This window comes from Salvelinus namaycush, unplaced genomic scaffold, assembly GCF_016432855.1.
Source record: "Salvelinus namaycush isolate Seneca unplaced genomic scaffold, SaNama_1.0 Scaffold116, whole genome shotgun sequence".
In the NCBI taxonomy this organism is placed as follows: Eukaryota; Metazoa; Chordata; class Actinopteri; order Salmoniformes; family Salmonidae; genus Salvelinus; species Salvelinus namaycush.
Genome location: NW_024057853.1, coordinates 151,866 through 173,840, shown reverse-complemented (window position 1 = coordinate 173,840; position 21,975 = coordinate 151,866). Strand labels below are relative to the sequence as shown.

Genomic DNA, 21,975 nt, shown 5'->3' with positions numbered 1-21,975 from the left:
ACTAATGCTTCTCACCAAGTGTGGGTGTGTGTGTCTGTGTGTGTGTGTGTGTGTGTGTCTTTGTGTGTGTGTGTGTGTGTGTGTGTGTGTGTCTGTTTCTCTGTGTGTGTGTCTGTGTGTGTGTGTGTTTGATTGTGTGTGTCTTTGTGTGTGTGTGTGTGTGTGTGTGTGTGTGTCTGTTTCTCGGTGTGTGTGTCTGTGTGTGTGTGTGTGTGTTTGATTGTGTGTGTGTGTGTGTGTTTCTCTGTGTGTGTGTGTGTGATTGTGTGTGTGTGTGTGTGTGTCTCTGTTTCTCTGTGTGTGTGATGCCACTCCCCTGCTTCTCTAAATAGGAAACACTCCTCTAACACACATTATTACATTACATTATTGTCACAGTCTCTTTAACCATTAAAGGGAGCTGTTGTTGTTGTTGTTGATGTTCACATTATTGTTGCAGTCTCAGCCGGTTGGGCTGTTCTGCACTGCAGGTCTTAGTTTATAATGGTGATGATAGAGTTCATTTAAATGATGATGATGAGGATGATGATGATGAGGATGATGAAAACGTCATCAGAGTTAGTTGATGAACTGAGCACCCCCGTGAGGCACGATCTCCGTCAAGCCCCACCCAACTACGTTCCCCCTCTGCTCACATCCCTCGCCGTCCTGCAAAGCCAGCTGGGATATCTCCTCCTCCGTCAGCACGCTGTCCCACATGTTCACCCCCGTCATCTTCCCAGTGAACGCCAACTTGGCATCGAAGCCTCCGTCAAACCCAGGCATCTGACTCCCACTGCCATCTGACCCTCCAGAGACCCCACCGTCGTTCTTCTCCTGCCCCAGCTGGAGGGAGCCTCCATTGGGTAACACGTGGCCCTCGGCCACCCCGGGTGTGAATGCCACTCTGTGTCCATTGGCCCACAGTGACGCTATGCCCTGCTCAGAGCTCCAAGCCCCACATATGTGGGTCCAAATTCCTCCTCTCGCCACGCCCCGCCCCTCCACCAGGTGAGCCTCTCCTCCCACGGTGAAGAGAGCCCTGGTTCCACTGAGAAGCAGCTGGATCTCATAGGGGTTCCGTTTGGTTCCGTAGGAGAACAGCACGGTTCTGTTGGAGACGGAGACGGGCTTAGCCCACAGGCACACGGTGAAGGAAGAGAGGGAGAGAGGGAGGTCTGGTGTCACCGAGGAGAAGATACGACGGGAACGCATAGGGAAGAGAAGAGCGGTCTCACAGCCTGGGAGAGAAGAGGGAGGGAGGAGAGGATCAGAGAATTGCTTTAGTCATTTTACGGTTATTAATTGATCTGCAAGATGACCAATTTAGGAAACCACAAGATGACGAAAAGTCAAAATCTACTTCTACTTTTGTCATTGTTCTTTTCCTCTTGTTATAAGTCTTATTTACATTCTTACTTCATTTGTTTAAAGGAAGAGAAAGGGAAACAGGCCCTGCCATCTGCCAGCATGCTGCCTCACAGGGCTTCTTCAGGGCTTTGCTCTGTTCTCAGAAGCACTACGGATGACCAGATCGTCAAGTCTTTATCCAAAAGGTTTTCACATCAAGAAACACGGAGCTAGATATTCATGATGTATGTCTAAACTGGGTGGTTCGAACTCTGAGTGGTGATTGGCTGAAAGCCGTGGTATATTTAAGCAAAAAGGCCAGAGGGGGTGTGGATATATGGCCAATATACCATGGCTAAGGGCTGTTCAATATAAACCCTGTGAGAGATCTTCATTGGTAACATTGTTCGACCCAATATGAATGACTATAGAACGATCTATATAGGATCGCTATGGTTGAACGTTTAACAGTCTTGCATGCCAATAGAGAGAAGTAAAAGTATTTGAGCGGTAGACTATGGTGTGATCAGAGAACAGAGGGTGGCTGAGGCTCAGGTTTGCGGTCGGTGATGATGCGGTCGATGATGTCATAGACGGGACGTTTTTCCCCCTGTTCTTGTCCTTTTCCCGCTCGGCGAGAGCCCTCCTTCTTTGCTCTCTCTGTCCTTTAGGCGACCAAATAATACACCTGGATGCTCTGTTTCTTATCACAAACACAACTCTCTCGTTTGATTGTGCACATTGTAGGCCTGCGTGCGTGTGTGCGTGTGTGTGTGTGTGTGTGTCTGTGTCTGTGTCTGTGTCTGTGTCTGTGTGTGTGTCTGTGTGTGTGTGTGTGTGTGTGTGTGTGTGTGCTACTGTGTGTGTGTGTGTGTGTGTGTGTGTGCTACTGTGTGTGATCTATAAATGGGATAATAACAGTGGTTTAAAGTACTTAAGTCCGCAATCTGGATCCCTGCACAGTCTCATTAAAGATCTCGATCACTTTTCTAGCCTCTCTGGATTAAAACCTAATTATGACAGGTGTAACATATTACGTATTGGATCGTAAAAAAACACAGTGTTTCCACTACCTTGTAGTTTACCTACAAAATGGGTGGATGGTGAAGTAGACATACTTGTTATTCACATCTCAATCTCAATATAAATTAATTTACCACAATTAATTTCAATAGATAAGATTCTGCAACCATGGAGAGGTAAATACTTGTCTATTTATGGAAAAATCACATTGAAAAACTCTTTGGTCCTGTCACGATCGTCAAAGGGACTGAGAGAGGACCAAGGCGCAGCGCGTGGAAAGTACATCTTCTCTTTATTAGAAGAAGGAAAAAACCGAAACAAAAACAACAAACAGACGAACGTGAAGCTAAGCAAGAACTAAGTGCATACATGCAACATAGAACATCGACATAGACAATTCCCCACAAACAGCTAAAGCCTATGGTTGCCTTAAATAGGTCTCCCAATCAGAGACAACAATAACCAGCTGTCTCTAATTGAGACCCAATTCAGGCAACCATAGACTTTCCTAGATACCTACACTCAACCATAGACACAGCTAGACTTCTATACTAAACATGAACCCAACTACTCTAATAAACCCCCTAAACTTTACAACCACCCTAGACACTACAAAAAACACATACATTCCCCATGTCACACCCTGACCTAACTAAAATAATAAAGAAAACAAAGAAACTAAGGCCAGGGCGTGACATAACCCCCCCCTTAAGGTGCGAACTCCGGGCGCACCAGCACACAGTCTAGGGGAGGGTCTGGGTGGGCGTTCGTCCACGGCGGCGGCTCCGGCACTGGTCGTGGTCCCCACCCCACCACAGTCACTACCCGCCTCCGTAGCCTCCTCCAAATGGCCACCCTCCACATTAACCCCACTGGTTTAAGGGGCAGCACCGGACTAAGGGGCAGCACCGGACTAAGGGGCAGCACCGGACTAAGGGGCAGCACCGGACTAAGGGGCAGCACCGGACTAAGGGGCAGCACCAGGATAAGGGGCAGCACCAGGATAAGGGGCAGCACCAGGATAAGGGGCAGCACCAGGATAAGGGGCAGCTCCGGACTGAGGGACGGCAGCTCCGGACTGAGGGACGGCAGCTCCGGACTGAGGGACGGCAGCTCCGGACTGAGGGACGGCAGCTCCGGACTGAGGGACGGCAGCTCCGGACTGAGGGACGGCAGCTCCGGACTGAGGGACGGATCCTGGCTGGATGACGGCTCTGGCGGATCCTGGCTGGACGGCTCTGGCGGATCCTGGCTGGACGGCTCATGGTTGGCTGACGGATCTGGCTGCTCATGGCTGGCTGACGGATCTGGCTGCTCATGGCTGGCTGACGGATCTGGCTGCTCATGGCTGGCTGACGGATCTGGCTGCTCATGGCTGGCTGACGGATCTGGCTGCTCATGGCTGGCTGACGGATCTGGCTGCTCATGGCTGGCTGACGGATCTGGCTGCTCATGGCTGGCTGACGGATCTGGCTGATCCTGTCTGGTAGGCGGCTCTGGCAGATCCTGTCTGGTTGGCGGCTCTGGCAGATCCTGTCTGGTTGGCGGCTCTGGCAGATCCTGTCTGGTTGGCGGCTCTGGCAGATCCTGACTGACGAATGGCTCTAGCGGCTCCTGACTGACGAACGGCTCTGACGGCTCGGGACAGACGGACGGCTCTGACGGCTCGGGGCAGACGGATGGCTCAGATGGCGCTGGGTAGACGGATGGCTCAGATGGCGCTTGGCAGACGGGTGGCTCAGATGGCGCTTGGCAGACGGGCAGTTCAGGCCCCGCTGTGCAGACGGCAGACTCTGGCCGGCTGAGGCGCACTGTAGGCCTGGTGCGTGGTGCCGGAACTGGTGGTACCGGGCTGGGGACACGCATCTCAGGGCTAGTGCGGGGAGCAGCAACAGGACGCACAGGACTCTGGGGACACACAGGAGGCTTGGTGCGTGGTGTAGGCACCGGTGGCAAAGGGCTGGAGACACGCACCATAGGGCTAGTGCGTGGAGGAGGCACTGGTGGTACTGGGTCGGGGCGGGGAGGTGGCGCCGGAAATACCGGACCGTGCATGCGTACTGGCTCCCTTGAGCACTGAGCCTGCCCAACCTTACCTGGTTGTATGCTCCCCGTCGCCCGACCAGTGCGGGGAGGTGGAATAACCCGCACCGGGCTATGTAGGCGAACCGGGGACACCATGCGTAAGGCTGGTGCCATGTACGCCGGCCCGAGGAGACGCACTGGTGACCAGATACGTTGGACCGGCTTCATGACATCCGGCTCAACGCTCAATCTAGCCCGGCCGATACGTGGAGCTGGAATGTACCGAACCGGGCTATGCACGCGTACAGGAGACACCATGCGCTCTACTGCGTAACACGGTGTCTGCCCGTACTCTCGCTCTCCACGGTAAGTACAGGGAGTAGGCGCAGGTCTCCTACCTGACTTCGCCACACTCCCTTTAAGGCCCCCCCCAAGAAATTTTTGGGTTGTACTCACGGGCTTCCAGCCTTGCTTCCGTGCTGCCTCCTCATATCGCCTCCTCTCGGCTTTAGCTGCCTCCAGCTCTTCACGAGGGAGGCAATATTCTCCCGGTTGTGCCCAAGGCCCCTTACCATCCAGTATCTCCTCCCATGTCCATGAATCCTGTGTAGGTGGATCCTGTTGCCGCTTGACACGCCACTTGGTCGTAGATTGGTGGGGAATTCTGTCACGATCGTCAAAGGGACTGAGAGAGGACCAAGGCGCAGCGCGTGGAAAGTACATCTTCTCTTTATTAGAAGAAGGAAAAAACCGAAACAAAAACAACAAACAGACGAACGTGAAGCTAAGCAAGAACTAAGTGCATACATGCAACATAGAACATCGACATAGACAATTCCCCACAAACAGCTAAAGCCTATGGTTGCCTTAAATATGGCTCCCAATCAGAGACAACAATAACCAGCTGTCTCTAATTGAGACCCAATTCAGGCAACCATAGACTTTCCTAGATACCTACACTCAACCATAGACACAGCTAGACTTCTATACTAAACATGAACCCAACTACTCTAATAAACCCCCTAAACTTTACAACCACCCTAGACACTACAAAAAACACATACATTCCCCATGTCACACCCTGACCTAACTAAAATAATAAAGAAAACAAAGAAACTAAGGCCAGGGCGTGACAGGTCCAGTTTACTGACTTACTATAATGGCACTGCCTACTTCCTCCAGATGACTCGTTTTTAAAAATCATATGAGCAAAAAATATTTCATTTTATTTTGAAATGCTAGGACAGACTAAATTAAACGTGTCTATTTATATAATAAATATGAGTTTGGTGGGCTAAAAATGATTAAATATTAAAGCTTTAAACCTCTCGCTAAAAGCTTCACTCATAAATAAGTAATACTGAAACCCCAACTGGTTCTCCAGTAGATCATTAAGGCTCATCCTTTGTTCCAAAATGGCCTTTTTGCCGTCATACAGATTAGGACTTTTCATTATTTAAAAATACAAAAAGAAGAAGAAAAGTACATAAGTAACAATTCTTTAAAGTACAACTTAAGTCGTTTTTTGGGGGTATCTGTACTTTACTATTGATATTTTTGACTACTTTTACTTTTACTTCACTACATTCCTATAGAAAATATTGTACTTTTTACTCCGTACATTTTCCCTGACACCCAAAAGTACTTGTTACGTTTAGAATGCTTAGCAGGACAGGAACTTGGTCCAATTCACACACTAATCAATAAAACATCCCTGGTCATCCCTACTGTCTCTGATCTGGAGGACTCACTAAACAGAGAACATCCCTGGTCATCCCTACTGTCTCTGATCTGGAGGACTCACTAAACAGAGAACATCCCTGGTCATCCCTACTGTCTCTGATCTGGAGGACTCACTAAACAGAGAACATCCCTGGTCATTGCTACTGTCTCTGATCTGGAGGACTCACTAAACAGAGAACATCCCTGGTCATCCCTACTGCCTCTGATCTGGAGGACTCACTAAACAGTGAACATCCCTGGTCATCCCTACTGCCTCTGATCTGGAGGACTCACTAAACAGAGAACATCCCTGGTCATCCCTACTGCCTCTGATCTGGAGGACTCACTAAACAGAGAACATCCCTGGTCATCCCTACTGCCTCTGATCTGGAGGACTCACTAAACAGAGAACATCCCTGGTCATCCCTGCTGTCTCTGTTCTGGAGGACTCACTAAACAGAGAACATCCCTGGTCATCCCTACTGCCTCTGACCTGGAGGACTCACTAAACAGAGAAGATCCCTGGTCATCTACTGCCTCTGATCTGGAGGACTCTCTAAACAGAGAACATCCCTGGTCATCCCTACTGCCTCTGATCTGGAGGACTCACTAAACACAAACGTATATTTTATAGCTGATGTCTTAGAGTTTGAGTGTGCCCCTGGCTATCTGTAAATGATGTCTGAGTGTTGGAGTGTGCCCCTGGCTATCAGTAATGATGTCTGAGTGTTGGATCGTGCCCCTGGCTATCAGTAATGATGTCTTAGAGTTGGATCGTGCCCCTGGCTATCTGTAATGATGTCTGCGTGTTGGATCGTGCCCCTGGCTATCTGTAATGATGTCTTAGAGTTGGATCTTGCCCCTGGCTATCAGTAATGATGTCTTAGAGTTGGAGTGTGCCCCTGGCTATCTGTAATGATATCTTAGAGTTGGAGTGTGCCCCTGGCTATCAGTAATGATGTCTTAGAGTTGGAGTGTGCCCCTGGCTATCTGTAATGATGTCTTAGAGTTGGATCGTGCCCCTGGCTATCTGTAATGATGTCTTAGAGTTGGAGTGTGCCCCTGGCTATCAGTAATGATGTCTTAGAGTTGGAGTGTGCCCCTGGCTATCTGTAATGATGTCTTAGAGTTGGATCGTGCCCCTGGCTATCTGTAATGATGTCTTAGAGTTGGAGTGTGCCCCTGGCTATCTGTAATAATGTCTGAGTGTTGGAGTGTTCCCCTGGCTGTCTGTACATGATGTCTGAGTGTTGGAGTGTTCCCCTGGCTATCTGTAATGATGTCTGAGTGTTGGAGTGTGCCCCTGGCTATCTGTAATGATGTCTTAGAGTTGGATCGTGCCCCTGGCTATCTGTAATGATGTCTGAGTGTTGGATCGTGCCCCTGGCTATCTGTAATGATGTCTTAGAGTTGGATCGTGCCCCTGGCTATCTGTAATGATGTCTTAGAGTTGGATCGTGCCCCTGGCTATCTGTAATGATGTCTTAGAGTTGGAGTGTGCCCCTGGCTATCAGTAATGATGTCTTAGAGTTGGATCGTGCCCCTGGCTATCTGTAATGATGTCTGAGTGTTGGAGTGTGTCCCTGGCTATCTGTAATGATGTCTGAGTGTTGGAGTGTGTCCCTGGCTATCTGTAATGATGTCTGAGTGTTGGAGTGTGTCCCTGGCTATCTGTAATGATGTCTGAGTGTTGGAGTGTGTCCCTGGCTATCTGTAATGATGTCTGAGTGTTGGAGTGTGTCCCTGGCTATCTGTAATGATGTCTGAGTGTTGGAGTGTGCCCCTGGCTATCTGTAATGATGTCTGAGTGTTGGAGTGTGCCCCTGGCTATCAGTAATGATGTCTGAGTGTTGGAGTGTGTCCCTGGCTATCTGTAATGATGTCTGAGTGTTGGAGTGTGTCCCTGGCTATCTGTAATGATGTCTGAGTGTTGGAGTGTGCCCCTGGCTATCTGTAATGATGTCTGAGTGTTGGAGTGTGCCCCTGGCTATCTGTAATGATGTCTGAGTGTTGGAGTGTGTCCCTGGCTATCTGTAATGATGTCTGAGTGTTGGAGTGTGTCCCTGGCTATCTGTAATGATGTCTGAGTGTTGGACTGTGTCCCTGGCTATCTGTAATGATGTCTGAGTGTTGGAGTGTGCCCCTGGCTATCTGTAATGATGTCTGAGTGTTGTAGTGTGTCCCTGGCTATCTGTAATAATGTCTGAGTGTTGGAGTGTGTCCCTGGCTATCAGTAATGATGTCTGAGTGTTGGAGTGTGTCCCTGGCTATCTGTAATGATGTCTGAGTGTTGGAGTGTGTCCCTGGCTATCTGTAATGATGTCTGAGTGTTGGAGTGGGCCCCTGGCTATCTGTAATGATGTCTGAGTGTTGTAGTGTGTCCCTGGCTATCTGTAATAATGTCTGAGTGTTGTAGTGTGTCCCTGGCTATCTGTAATAATGTCTGAGTGTTGGAGTGTGTCCCTGGCTATCTGTAATGATGTCTGAGTGTTGTAGTGTGTCCCTGGCTATCTGTAATGATGTCTGAGTGTTGTAGTGTGTCCCTGGCTATCTGTAATAATGTCTGAGTGTTGGAGTGTGTCCCTGGCTATCTGTAATGATGTCTGAGTGTTGTAGTGTGTCCCTGGCTATCTGTAATAATGTCTGAGTGTTGGAGTGTGACCCTGGCTATCTGTAATAATGTCTGAGTGTTGGAGTGTGACCCTGGCTATCTGTAATAATGTCTGAGTGTTGGAGTGTGTCCCTGGCTATCTGTAATGATGTCTGAGTGTTGTAGTGTGTCCCTGGCTATCTGTAATAATGTCTGAGTGTTGGAGTGTGACCCTGGCTATCTGTAATAATGTCTGAGTGTTGGAGTGTGTCCCTGGCTATCTGTAATGATGTCTGACTGTTGGAGTGTGTCCCTGGCTATCTGTAATGATGTCTGAGTGTTGTAGTGTGCCCCTGGCTTTCCTTCAATTTTAAAAATAAGAAAATGGTGCCGTCTGCTTTGCTTAATATAAGGTCATGTTTTATTATTTATACTTTTACTTCTACTTTTGATACTTAAGTATATTTTAGCAATTACATTTTCTTTTGATACTTAAGTATATTTAAAACCAAATACTTTTAGACTTTTACTCAAGTAGTATTTTAATGGGTGACTTTCACTTTTACTTGAGTCATTTTCTATTAAGGAATCTATACTTTTACTCAAGTATGACAATCGGGTCCTTTTTCCACCACTGGGTAATAACACCATGAGATAATGCATCAGCCAAGAGTCAGACCAGGAGAGGAAATCACTGCTGGAGGTTTGAATCAGTCTTTGTGTGTGTGATTATGTATGATTCCTGTATTACTAAGGGTGTTTTAAATCAGTGTGGACAGCTCCCTTCCCCCTCTCTCTACAGCAGCAGTCTAATATCTAGGTTATGACACACACAGTGATTGACTCTTCCTACCAGACCCTAAATATTGACGTTAGATTTGTCTCAGGTTTCTCTCCGGGGCTAACCGTTCCCATCTGGTTCTGCTTCCCAGGGTGCTTTGTTGTGGTTGCTGTGCCGACCTGCTAATGATTATACCTGTGTGTGTGTGTGTGTGTGTGTGTGTGTGTGTGTGTGTGTGTGTGTGTGTGTGTGTGTGTGTGTGTGTGTGTGTGTGTGTGTGTGTGTGTGTGTGATATAAACACAGCATTGAGGTTTTATCTGATTCATGCATGGAACTGGAACTGGAGCTGGCTCTCTGAAGACCTGGGCTCATGTTGTTTTTGATTGAATTCCAACAGAGTAAGCAGGTAGAGGTCTGTACAGGACGTGGGTAGGCTCAGATCCTTACAGATAGAGACACACAGATAGAGATCACAGATGCAGAGACTGGGTTTGGAACATGGAAAGGCACTCTGATATGAATCCCTGTTATAAGGAAAATGGACCAGAAATATTTTTATATTCATACTCTAGGTATATATTTGCTATATTCATAATTTCAAGGATCAATGGGTTGTAAGGATCAAATTGCCTGGGAGGGATGTCTGGTGTGATTCTTGTAAGAGGGGTGCTGTATTACCTGATGGTGTTTAAACATACATTTTCTACATTATGTAGAGCAGAGCTTCTCAACCTGGTTACTGAAAGATATTCTCTTTATTTTTCCATTCTCTGTCCTGGATCTTTCATCAATGATGAAAGATCCAGGACAGAGAATGGAAAAATAAAGAGAATATCTTTCAGTCACAAAAATGTCTGCAATTACACAATTAATTTAAAAAACAAAAGTGAACTTTTATTATCGTTGCATGTTTGTGTTATGACCAAGGACATGTTGCTCGGCCCGGAGTACCCCTGAACTAACCCCTCATGTGCATTTTACCAGTAGGCCTATGGTCCCATGAGTCTTCTCAAGTACCCGCTGAGGATAGGCCAAGTACTAGCACCCCCTGATTGGGTCAAGTACCGCCTGTGGAAAGTAGAACCCCTGATTGGGTCAAGTACCCCCTGTGGAAAGTAGCACCCCCTGATTGGGTTAAGTACCCTCTGTGGAAAGTAGCACCCCCTGATTGGGTCAAGTACCGCCTGTGGAAAGTAGCACCCCCTGATTGGGTTAAGTACCCCCTGTGGAAAGTAGCACCCCCTGATTGGGTCAAGTACCGCCTGTGGAAAGTAGCACCCCCTGATTGGGTTAAGTACCCCCTGTGGAAAGTAGCACCCCCTGATTGGGTTAAGTACCCCCTGTGGAAAGTAGCACCCCCTGATTGGGTCAAGTACCGCCTGTGGAAAGTAGCACCCCCTGATTGGATCAAGTACCCCCTGTGGAAAGTAGCACCCCCTGATTGGGTCAAGTACCGCCTGTGGAAAGTAGCACCCCCTGATTGGGTTAAGTACCCCCTGTGGAAAGTAGCACCCCCTGATTGGGTTAAGTACCCCCTGTGGAAAGTAGCACCCCCTGATTGGGTCAAGTACCGCCTGTGGAAAGTAGCACCCCCTGATTGGGTCAAGTACCCCCTGTGGAAAGTAGCACCCCTGATTGGTCAAGTACCCCCTGTGGAAAGTAGCACCCCTGATTGGTCAAGTACCCCCTGTGGAAAGTAGCACCCCTGATTGGTCAAGTACCCCCTGTGGAAAGTAGCACCCCCTGATTGGGTCAAGTACCCCCTGTGGAAAGTAGCACCCCTGATTGGTCAAGTACCCCCTGTGGAAAGTAGCACCCCCTGATTGGGTTAAGTACGCCCTGTGGAAAGTAGCACCCCCTGATTGGGTCAAGTACCCCCTGTGGAAAGTAGCACCCCTGATTGGGTCAAGTACCCCCTGTGGAAATTAGCACCCCTGATTGGGTCAAGTACCCCCTGTGGAAAGTAGAACCCCTGATTGGGTCAAGTACCCCCTGTGGAAAGTAGCACCCCCTGATTGGGTCAAGTACCCCCTGTGGAAAGTAGAACCCCCTGATTGGGTCAAGTACCCCCTGTGGAAAGTAGAACCCCTGATTGGGTCAAGTACCCCCTGTGGAAAGTAGCACCCCCTGATTGGGTCAAGTACCGCCTGTGGAAAGTAGCACCCCTGATTGGGTCAAGTACCCCCTGTGGAAAGTAGCACCCCCTGATTGGGTTAAGTACCCCCTGTGGAAAGTAGCACCCCCTGATTGGGTCAAGTACCCCCTGTGGAAAGTAGCACCCCCTGATTGGGTTAAGTACCCCCTGTGGAAAGTAGCACCCCCTGATTGGGTCAAGTACCCCCTGTGGAAAGTAGAACCCCTGATTGGGTCAAGTACCCCCTGTGGAAAGTAGCACCCCCTGATTGGGTCAAGTACCGCCTGTGGAAAGTAGCACCCCTGATTGGGTCAAGTACCCCCTGTGGAAAGTAGCACCCCTGATTGGGTCAAGTACTGCCTGTGGAAAGTAGCACCCCTGATTGGGTCAAGTACCCCCTGTGGAAAGTAGCACCCCTGGTTGGGTTAAGTACCCCCTGTGGAAAGTAGAACCCCTGATTGGGTCAAGTACCCCCTGTGGAAAGTAGCACCCCCTGATTGGGTCAAGTACCCCCTGTGGAAAGTAGCACCCCTGGTTGGGTTAAGTACCCCCTGTGGAAAGTAGCACCCCTGATTGGGTCAAGTACCCCCTGTGGAAAGTAGCACCCCCTGATTGGGTCAAGTACCGCCTGTGGAAAGTAGCACCCCTGGTTGGGTCAAGTACCCCCTGTGGAAAGTAGCACCCCTGATTGGGTCAAGTACCCCCTGTGGAAAGTAGCACCCCCTGATTGGGTCAAGTACCCCCTGTGGAAAGTAGCACCCCTGATTGGGTCAAGTACCACCTGTGGAAAGTAGCACCCCTGATTGGGTCAAGTACCCCCTGTGGAAAGTAGCACCCCCTGATTGGGTCAAGTACCCCCTGTGGAAAGTAGCACCCCCTGATTGGGTCAAGTACCCCCTGTGGAAAGTAGCACCCCTGATTGGGTCAAGTACCCCCTGTGGAAAGTAGCACCCCTGATTGGGTCAAGTACCACCTGTGGAAAGTAGCACCCCTGATTGGGTCAAGTACCCCCTGTGGAAAGTAGCGCCCCTGATTGGTCAAGTACCCCCTGTGGAAAGTAGCACCCCTGATTGGGTCAAGTACGCCCTGTGGAAAGTAGCACCCCTGATTGGGTCAAGTACCCCCTGTGGAAAGTAGCGCCCCTGATTGGTCAAGTACCCCCTGTGGAAAGTAGCACCCCTGATTGGGTCAAGTACGCCCTGTGGAAAGTAGCACCCCTGATTGGGTCAAGTACCCCCTGGGGAAAGTAGCACCCCTGATTGGGTCAAGTACCGCCTGTCGAAAGTAGGACCCCTGATTGGGTCAAGTACCGCCTGTCGAAAGTAGAACCCCCTGGTTGAGAAGTGATGTAAAGGATGGTAGGATGTTGAGAAGTGATGTAAAGGATGGTAGGATGTATAGTGACACAGGAAGTGATGTAAAGGATGGTAGGATGTATAGTGACACAGGAAGTGATGTAAAGGATGGTAGGATGTATAGTGACACAGGAAGTGATGTAAAGGATGGCAGGATGTATAGTGACACAGGAAGAGGCGTTCTCACCTGCAGGCAGGTGGCGTTGCTGTGCCGACTTGAACGCTAGTTCCAGCACTGACCTCGTCTTCGCCAGCTCTGTCACCAGGGCAATCAGCATCTCTGCCGACACCACATCCTGCTGCAGGTCTTCCACCTTTGCCTCTGGTGGCGTTACGGGTCCTGGATTACTCAGGCAGATATTTTCTAGCTTGACGAGTCGGGAAGCCTGTGTCCGCGCCACGGTGAGGAGCTGCTGTAACAGCGTCTCCTGGTGGCTATTCCCAGAATTACCTGCAGATTTCCCAGCAGCAATGCTCCGATCTTGCCTGAGATGCTCCAGGCTCTCCTTGAGGCGAGCTTCCATCTGCATGGACATCCTCCGTCCAGCAGTCTCCACCGCAACGCCACAGGCCCCTCCGTACTGAGCCACGAACCTGGAGTCAGGAGAAGAGGGATTACATCAGAGACCAGGAAGTAGGCTACATTACAGATGAACTCCTTTCAGATATACACAGGTGCACAGAATTTAGGGGATTGATTTGGGATTGGTGGTTTGACAAAGGTCGATTTGGGATTGGTAAAGGTCGATTTGGATTTGGGATTGGTAAAGGTCGATTTGGGATTGGTAAAGGTCGATTTGGGTTTGGTAAAGGTCGATTTGGGATTGGTGGTTTGGTAAAGGTCGATTTGGGATTGGTGGTTTGGCAAAAGGTTGGTTTGGGATTGGTGGTTTGGTAAAGGTCGATTTGGGTTTGGTAAAGGTCGATTTGGGATTGGTAAAGGTCGATTTGGGATTGGTGGTTTGGTAAAGGTTGATTTGGGATTGGTGGTTTGGTAAAGGTCGATTTGGGATTGGTGGTTTGGTAAAGGTCGATTTGGGATTGGTAAAGGTCGATTTGGGATTGGTGGTTTGGTAAAGGTTGATTTGGGATTGGTGGTTTGGTAAAGGTCGATTTGGGATTGGTGGTTTGGTAAAGGTCGATTTGGGATTGGTAAAGGTCGATTTGGGTTTGGTAAAGGTCAATTTGGGTTTGGTAAAGGTCGATTTGGGGTTGGTAAAGGTCGATTTGGGTCGTATTGGGATTGGTGGTTCTGTTCCATTGGCTGAGATGGCCTATATATTCGTGCCTATCAGTGGTGTAAAGTACTTAAGTAAAAATATTTCAAAGTAATACTTAAGTAGTTTTTCGGGGAATCTGTACTTTACTATTTATATTTTTGACAACATTTACTTTTACTTCACTACATTCCTAAAGAAAATATTGTACTTTTTTCTCCATACATTTTCCCTGACACCCAAAAGCACTCATTACATTTTGAATGCTTAGCAGGACAGGAACATGGTCCAATTCACACACTTATCAAGAGAACGTCCCTGGTCATCCCTACTGTCTCTCATCTGGAGGACTCACTAAACAGAGAACATCCCTGGTCATCCCTACTAAACCTGATCTGGAGGACTCTCTAAACAGTGAACATCCCTGGTCATCTACTGCCTCTGATCTGGCGGACTTACTAAACAGAGAACATCCATGGTCATCCCTACTGCCTCTGATCTGGCAGACTCACTAAACAGAGATCATCCCTGGTCATCCCTACTGCCTCTGATCTGGAGGACTCTCTAAACAGAGAACATCCCTGGTCATCCCTACTGCCTCTGATCTGGAGGACTCACTAAACAGTGAACATCCCTGGTCATCCCTACTGCATCTGATCTGGAGGACTCACTAAACAGAGAACATCCCTGGTCATCCCTACTGCCTCTGATCTGGAGGACTCACTAAACAGTGAACATCCCTGGTCATCCCTACTGCATCTGATCTGGAGGACTCACTAAACAGAGAACATCCCTGGTCATCCCTACTTTCTCTCATCTGGAGGACTCACTAAACAGAGAACATCCCTGGTCATCCCTACTGCATCTGATCTGGAGGACTCACTAAACAGAGAACATCCCTGGTCATCCCTACTGCATCTGATCTGGAAGACTCACTAGACAGAGAACATCCCTGGTCATCCCTACTGCATCTGATCTGGAGGACTCACTAAACAGAGAACATCCCTGGTCATCCCTACTGTCTCTGATCTGGAGGACTCACTAGACACACATGCTTCATTTATATATGATGTCTGCGTGTTGGAGTGTTTCCCTGGCTATCCGTACATTTAAAAAACAAGAGAATGGTGCCGTCTGGTTTGCTTGATAGAATGAATTTGAAATTATTTATACTTTTACTTTTGATACTTAAGTAAATTTTAGCAGTTACAATTACTAAATGCTTAATACTTTTTATTTTAACCTTTATTTTACTAGGCAAGTCAGTTAAGAACAAATTCTTATTTACAATGACGGCCTACCCCGGCAAACCCGAATGACGCTGGGCCAATTGTGTGCCGACCTATGGGACTCCCAATCACGACCAGATGTGATTCAGCCTGGATTCGAACCAGGGACTAAACACCTCCCTCTGCAACTGGATCCTGGACTTCCTGACGGGCCGCCCCCAGGTGGTGAGGGTAGGTAGCAACACATCTGCCACGCTGATCCTCAACACTGGAGCACCCCAGGGGTGCGTGCTCAGTCCCCTCCTGTACTCCCTGTTCACCCACGACTGCATGGCCTTGCACAACTCCAACACCATCATTAAGTTTGCAGGCGACACAACAGTGGTAGGCCTGATCACCGACAACGACAAGACAGCCTATAGGGAGGAGGTCAGAGACCTGGCCGGGTGGTGCCAGAATAACAACTTATCCCTCAACGTAAACAAGACTAAGGAGATGATTGTGGACTACAGGAAAAGGAGCACCGAGCACGTCCCCATTCTCATCGAGCAGGTTGAGAGCTTCAAGTTCAACCAACAAATTAGAATGGTCCAAACAGACCAAGACAGTCGTGAAGAGGGCATGACAAAGCCTATTCCCCCTCAGGAAACAAAAAAGATTTGGCATGGGTCCTGAGACCCTCAAAAGGTTCTACAGCTGCAACATCGAGAGCATCCTGACTGGTTGTATCACTGCCTGGTACGGCAATTGCTTGACCTCCGACCACAATGCACCACACAGGGAAGTGCGTACGGCCCAGTACATCACTGGGGCTAAGCTGCCTGCCATCCAGGACCTCTATACCAGGCGGTGTCAGAGGAAGGCCCTAAAAATTGTCAAAGTCTCCAGCCACCCCAGTCATAGACTGTTCTCTCTACTACCGCATGGCAAGCGGTACCAGAGTGCCAAGTCTAGGACAAAAAGGCTTCTCAACAGTTTTTACCCCCAAGCCATAAGACTCCTGAACAGGTAACCAAATGGCTCCCCGGACTATTTGCATTGTGTGCCCCCCCCAACCCCCCTTTTACGCTGCTGCTACTCTATGTTTATCTTATATGCATAGTCACTTTAACTATACATTCATGTACATACTACCTAAATTGACCTGACCAACCAGTGCTCCCGCACATTGGCTAACCGGGCTGTCTGCATTGTGTCCCACCACCCGTCAACCCCTCTTTACGCTACTGCTACTCTCTGTTCATCATATATGCATAGTCACTTTAACCATACCTACATGTACATACTACCTCAATCAGCCTGACTAACCAGTGTCTGTATGTAGCCTCGCTACTTTTATAGCCTCGCTACTGTATATAGCCTCGCTACTATATAGCCTGTCTTTTTTCTGTTGTTTTATTTCTTTACCTACCTATTGTTCACCTAATACCCTTTTTGCACTATTGGTTAGAGCCTGTAAGTAAGCATTTCACTGTAAGGTCTACTACACCCGTTGTATTCAGCATTTCACTGTAAGGTCTACACCTGTTGTATTCAGCATTTCACTGTAAGGTCTACACCTGTTGTATTCAGCATTTCACTGTAAGGTCTACACCCGTTGTATTCAGAATTTCACTGTAAGGTCTACACCTGTTGTATTCGGCGCACGTGACAAATCAACTTTGATTTGATTTGACCGTAGTGACGCCTCTTGCACTGAGATGCAGATCCTTAGACCGCTGCGCCACTCAGGAACCCTGAGTGGGTACTAGGACTTGTATATTTTAAACCAAATACTTTTAGACTTTTACTCAAGTAGTATTTTAATGGGTGACTTTCACTTTTACTTGAGTCATTTTCTATTTACTTTTACTCAAGTATGACAATTGGGTACTTTTCCCACATAGTGCTTGTATATTAGTTGGTGGCAGGTAGACTAGTGGTTCAAATCCCAGAACCGAGTCTGTTGATGTGCCCTTGAACCTTAAGTGTTCCAAGGTCACCGTTGAATGGCAGACCCCATAGGTCACACACCACAGACCCTGGCTGTGATCTCCGAACGTGTCTCAGGTAGAGCGGGGTATGCAACAAAAAAATAAACATTTCCAAGTAATACACGCTTGTACAGGTGTGAAATAGGACACATATAAGCACCCACTATATGATTATTATTGGAAGTGCCTATATATATATATATATATGTATACCAACTTTAGCATTTCTCCACGCAGAGACCCCAACTCCACCTTGATGATGTCATCAGAGTACTGCAGAAGCATGTTCTCCCTCATCTGAGAGTTCTCCAGCATGGAGAAGAGCTTGTCCCATTTAGTCATCTCTGTCACCTTACAGGGGGCTTGGGTTGGGATGGCCGTGGCTGGAGAGAGGGAGAGAGAGAGAGAGAGAGAGAGAGAGAGAGAGAGAGAGAGAGAGAGAGAGAGAGAGAGAGAGAGAGAGAGAGAGAGAGAGAGAGAGAGAGAGAGAGAGAGAGAGAGAGAGAGACAGAGAGAGAGAGAGAGAGAGAGAGAGAGAGAGAGAGAGAGAGAGGAATGGGGAAGGGAGAGAGAGAAAGAGGGGAGGAGAGAGAGAGAAGGAGAGAGAGAGAGAGAGAGAGAGAGGAGGAGAGAGAGGGAAGGAGAGAGAGAGAGAGAGAGAGAGAGAGAGGAATGGGGAAGGGAGAGAGAGGAATGGGGAAGGGAGAGAGAGAAAGAGGGGAGGAGAGAGAGAGAAGGAGAGAGATAGAGAGGGGAGGAGAGAGAGGGAAGGAGAGGAGGGGTGGAAGAGACAGGCATGTATGTTAGATGACTTGTATTCATCCATTTTAAGTCAACACGGAGATTCCTATCCTTTCTCCTGACAACTGTCCATCTCTCTCTCAGATTGTCCCTTTCTCCTGACAACTGTCCATCTCTGTCTCAGATGATCCTTTTCTTAGCTTGAAACAGTATCAATCTATTTCCCGCTCTTCTCCTCTCTACACGTCTCGTTCTCTATCTCTCCCTCTCTTCTTCTTCCTGTGTCCTGGCAGTTTGAGTTATTGGCACGGTCTCTCCCTCTGGTACGGTAATGTGTGATGTTACTCACCAGTGTTTGTTTGGGCCGCTTTGTCTTTAATAATGTAAAATCACATTACAAACTGTCCTGAGCAATGTTATTTTTGTTTATGGTTTTCTGTTAGAGTACGAACCACACACACACACACACACACACACACACACACACACACACACACACACACACACACACACACACACACACACACACACACACACACACACACACACACACACACACACACACACACACACACACACCAAGGAGCCTACCTTCCAAAACAGCTGAGAGAAGAATTCCCCAATTAAATAGTATTTCTTTGATCAACAACCAGTTATTGATAACGGTCTGTTCTCAATAGGAGGATAAAACCCCCGGTCTCCTCTCGGCTTAACTTACTCTCTGCCCAGACTTTCACAGCCAACACTGACAGAACACACTGAGGAACAGTCCCTCAGCCACAACTACTGGAGATAGACTCTACTAACAGAGGTAGAGCAGTGATTCCCAAACGTCTGTTGCTTCATAACCCAGCTGAAAGCTTTTGGAAATTTCAGAGTAGCTGAATTGGAAGTGACTCACCATTCAGTAAACACTGGTTCAGATTATTTACATTATTTATGAACCGTACTTACTCAATGTACCCTCTGGCAAGTAAGAGAGAGGAGAGAGGGAGGAGAAGAGAGGAGAAGAGAGGAGAGAGGGAAGAGAAGAGAGGAGAAGAAAGGAGAAGAGAGGAGAAGAAAGGAGAAGAGAGGAGAGTGGTACAGGAGAAGAGAGGAGAAGAAAGGAGAAGAAAGGAGAAGAGAGGAGAAGAGAAGAGAGGAGAAGAAAGGAGAAGAGAGGAGAGTGGTACAGGAGAAGAGAGGAGAAGAGAGGAGAAGAGAGGAGGAGAGAGGAGAAGAGAGGAGAAGAGAGGAGAAGAGAGGAGAAGAGAGAAGAGAGGAGAAGAGAGGAGAAGAGAGGAGAAGAGGGAAGAGAGGAGAAGAGAGGAGAAGAGAGGAGAAGAGGAGAAGAGAGGAGAGAGGGAAGAGAGGAGAAGAGAGGAGAAGAGAGGGAAGAGAGGAGAAGAGAGGAGAAGAGAGGGAAGAGAGGAGGAGAGAGGAGGAGAGAGGAGAAGAGAGAGAACATGTACAGGTGTGCTCAGTCAACTCTGCCACACTAAACACAGTCAGTGCTCCCACTCTCTATGATTACACTCTTCGTACTTCCTATCCAGAGATAAATCACTTGACAAAGAGCAACAGTGGACAGAGTACATCTAGACAGACTTTTACAACCCACACAAGCAGAACGGATCCACAATGATTCTAAAATCAAACTCTTTTAGTATGATATCTGGACACACACTAACTGAACACAGCCATAGAGAGGCCTGACGATCATACCTATTAAATAGACTTCCAGGAGCCTTAAAGCAGAATTATGTGTTTTTTCACACAATTAAAACAAATATATATATATATATATCTTGCTGTGTTTTGTAAATGCAGATCTAAACTGATTGTAATTTCTGCTCGGCTTCAGACACATTTTGTGTTTCAGTTGCACTTCTCCACTCGGATGAGAAATCTTTGCTCTTGTAAGACCAATCAAATTCCACCGCATTCAAGAACAGGCATTATAGGTCAGCAGACAGCGACTTGATTGATGGCAGAGGTTGGTGGTTACTTTTCTCCGGGAGTTGTTTTTTTAGCAAGTTAAAAATGCAAGATTAACTTCAAGTAAAACATTAATTTATTTTGTGTGATGAAAAACTAGAGTTGCCCGCCCCATATCACTCTATTGAAGCAAAAAACATTGTTGCCTTTTAATATAAAAGGCAGGTAAAATGGTTGAAAACTTAGAGTTTTTTTTATGGTCTGCGTTTTGAACACAGGAGGTTGGTGGCACCTTAAATGGGGAGGACTGGCTCGTGGTAATAGCTGGACCGGAATGAGTGGAATGGTATCAAACACATGGTTTCCGTGGTTTCCGTGGTTTCCATGCCATTCCATTTACTCTGTCAGCCCATTATAATGAGCCGTCCTCCCCTCAACAGCCTCCACTGGTTTTGAACATGCAGATTTATGCACTCTAACTCCGACCCTGGACTTCTTGACCGGCCGATTTAAGTCAGTAACAAGCCTGACACTAAAACCTTCATTCACTCACGACTGGCATTCAGTGGGCTGTGACTGAACAAAGTCAATTTACTAATGTTCCATTAAATCCTAATTGTTTCATTCAGTTCAAATACTTGATCAACTTGTTGTTCCACAAATTAACATCACAGGTCAGCATTGAATATATTATCTATCCTAACACATTGAAGACATTATCTATCCTAACACATTGAAGACATTATCTATCCTAACACATTGAAGACATTATCTATCCTAACACATGGAAGACATTATCTATCCTAACACATGGAAGACATTATCTATCCTAGTATGAGAGGCTAAGGAACCAATGTCATGGCAAAAGCATAAACAGAAACAATAATGGGTTAATCCTGTTGAAAATGTGTCCATGTGAGAGTTCCAGACATAGTCCACATATTACTTACTCAGCATTCAGAGCTCAAACTTATTCGGTTCACACACACACACACACATACACACACACACACACACACACACACACACACACACACACACACACACACACACACACACACACACACACACACACACACACACACACACACACACACACACACACACACACACACACACACACTTGACTTACGCTCCAGTGGCTCTCCCTCTGTGATCTCGTTGTAGTAACTGTCACCATAGTTCACCTCGATATCGTCTTCGTACCCAAGAGTCAGCGACACACACACCGACAGCAGACACACTGCCTGGGGGAGCCGCCACAGAAACATGCTGCCTGCCGTCCGTCTCAGAGAGTCTGTCTGTCTGTGTTGAAGTCTACCTACCTGTCAGAGACTATGTGCTGTGAGTTTTGTCTGCTGTCTGTCTCAGTGTGTGTGAGTATGTTGAGAATGGGAGTCTGTGTTAAATATGTCAGAGCTGTTTCCCCTCCTCTCCTCTTTTTTTTTTCTCTCTCTCTCTCTCTCTCTCTCTCTCTCTCTCTCTCTCTCTCTCTCTCTCTCTCTCTCTCTCTCTGTCTCACACTCTCTCTCTCTGTCTCACTCTCTCTCTCTGTGTCTCACTCTCTCTCGCTCTCTCTCTCTCTGTCTCTCTCCTTTGTTAAATGCTGAGCAATCCCTTGGCAGCGGTCCTGGTAGGGTTGTGTTCTCCGGCTGAGAGGGAATGGGTCGGAGGGTCTGCCTGGGCTATATAAACACAGATCCCACCCCTAGTTCTGCACAGCCCAGTACACAGCTAAGCCCGGCACCAGCCCAGCCCATCCTATCCCAGCTCTGTCCTAGCCTTGCCCGTGCTCCAGCCTCAATGTCACACACACACACACACACACACACACACACACACACACACACACACACACACACACACACACACACACACACACACACACACACACACACACACACACACACACAGGAACACAGGAACACACAGACA

The 21,975-nt window shown here is 47.8% G+C and overlaps 1 protein-coding gene across 1 annotated transcript; it reads right to left on the bottom strand.

The window, feature by feature from the left end:
• Positions 1 to 307: 307 nt before the first annotated feature.
• On the bottom strand, positions 308 to 21,311 carry LOC120035940 (pentraxin-related protein PTX3-like). Its single transcript, XM_038982427.1, has 4 exons — positions 21,173 to 21,311; positions 17,597 to 17,762; positions 13,148 to 13,554; positions 308 to 1,220 (listed from the first exon to the last, which is right to left on the bottom strand). The coding sequence occupies exons 1-4, from the start codon at positions 21,309 to 21,311 to the stop codon at positions 559 to 561; spliced, it is 1,374 nt and encodes a 457-aa protein (XP_038838355.1). The 3' UTR covers positions 308 to 558.
• Between the last annotated feature and the right edge of the window lie 664 nt (positions 21,312 to 21,975).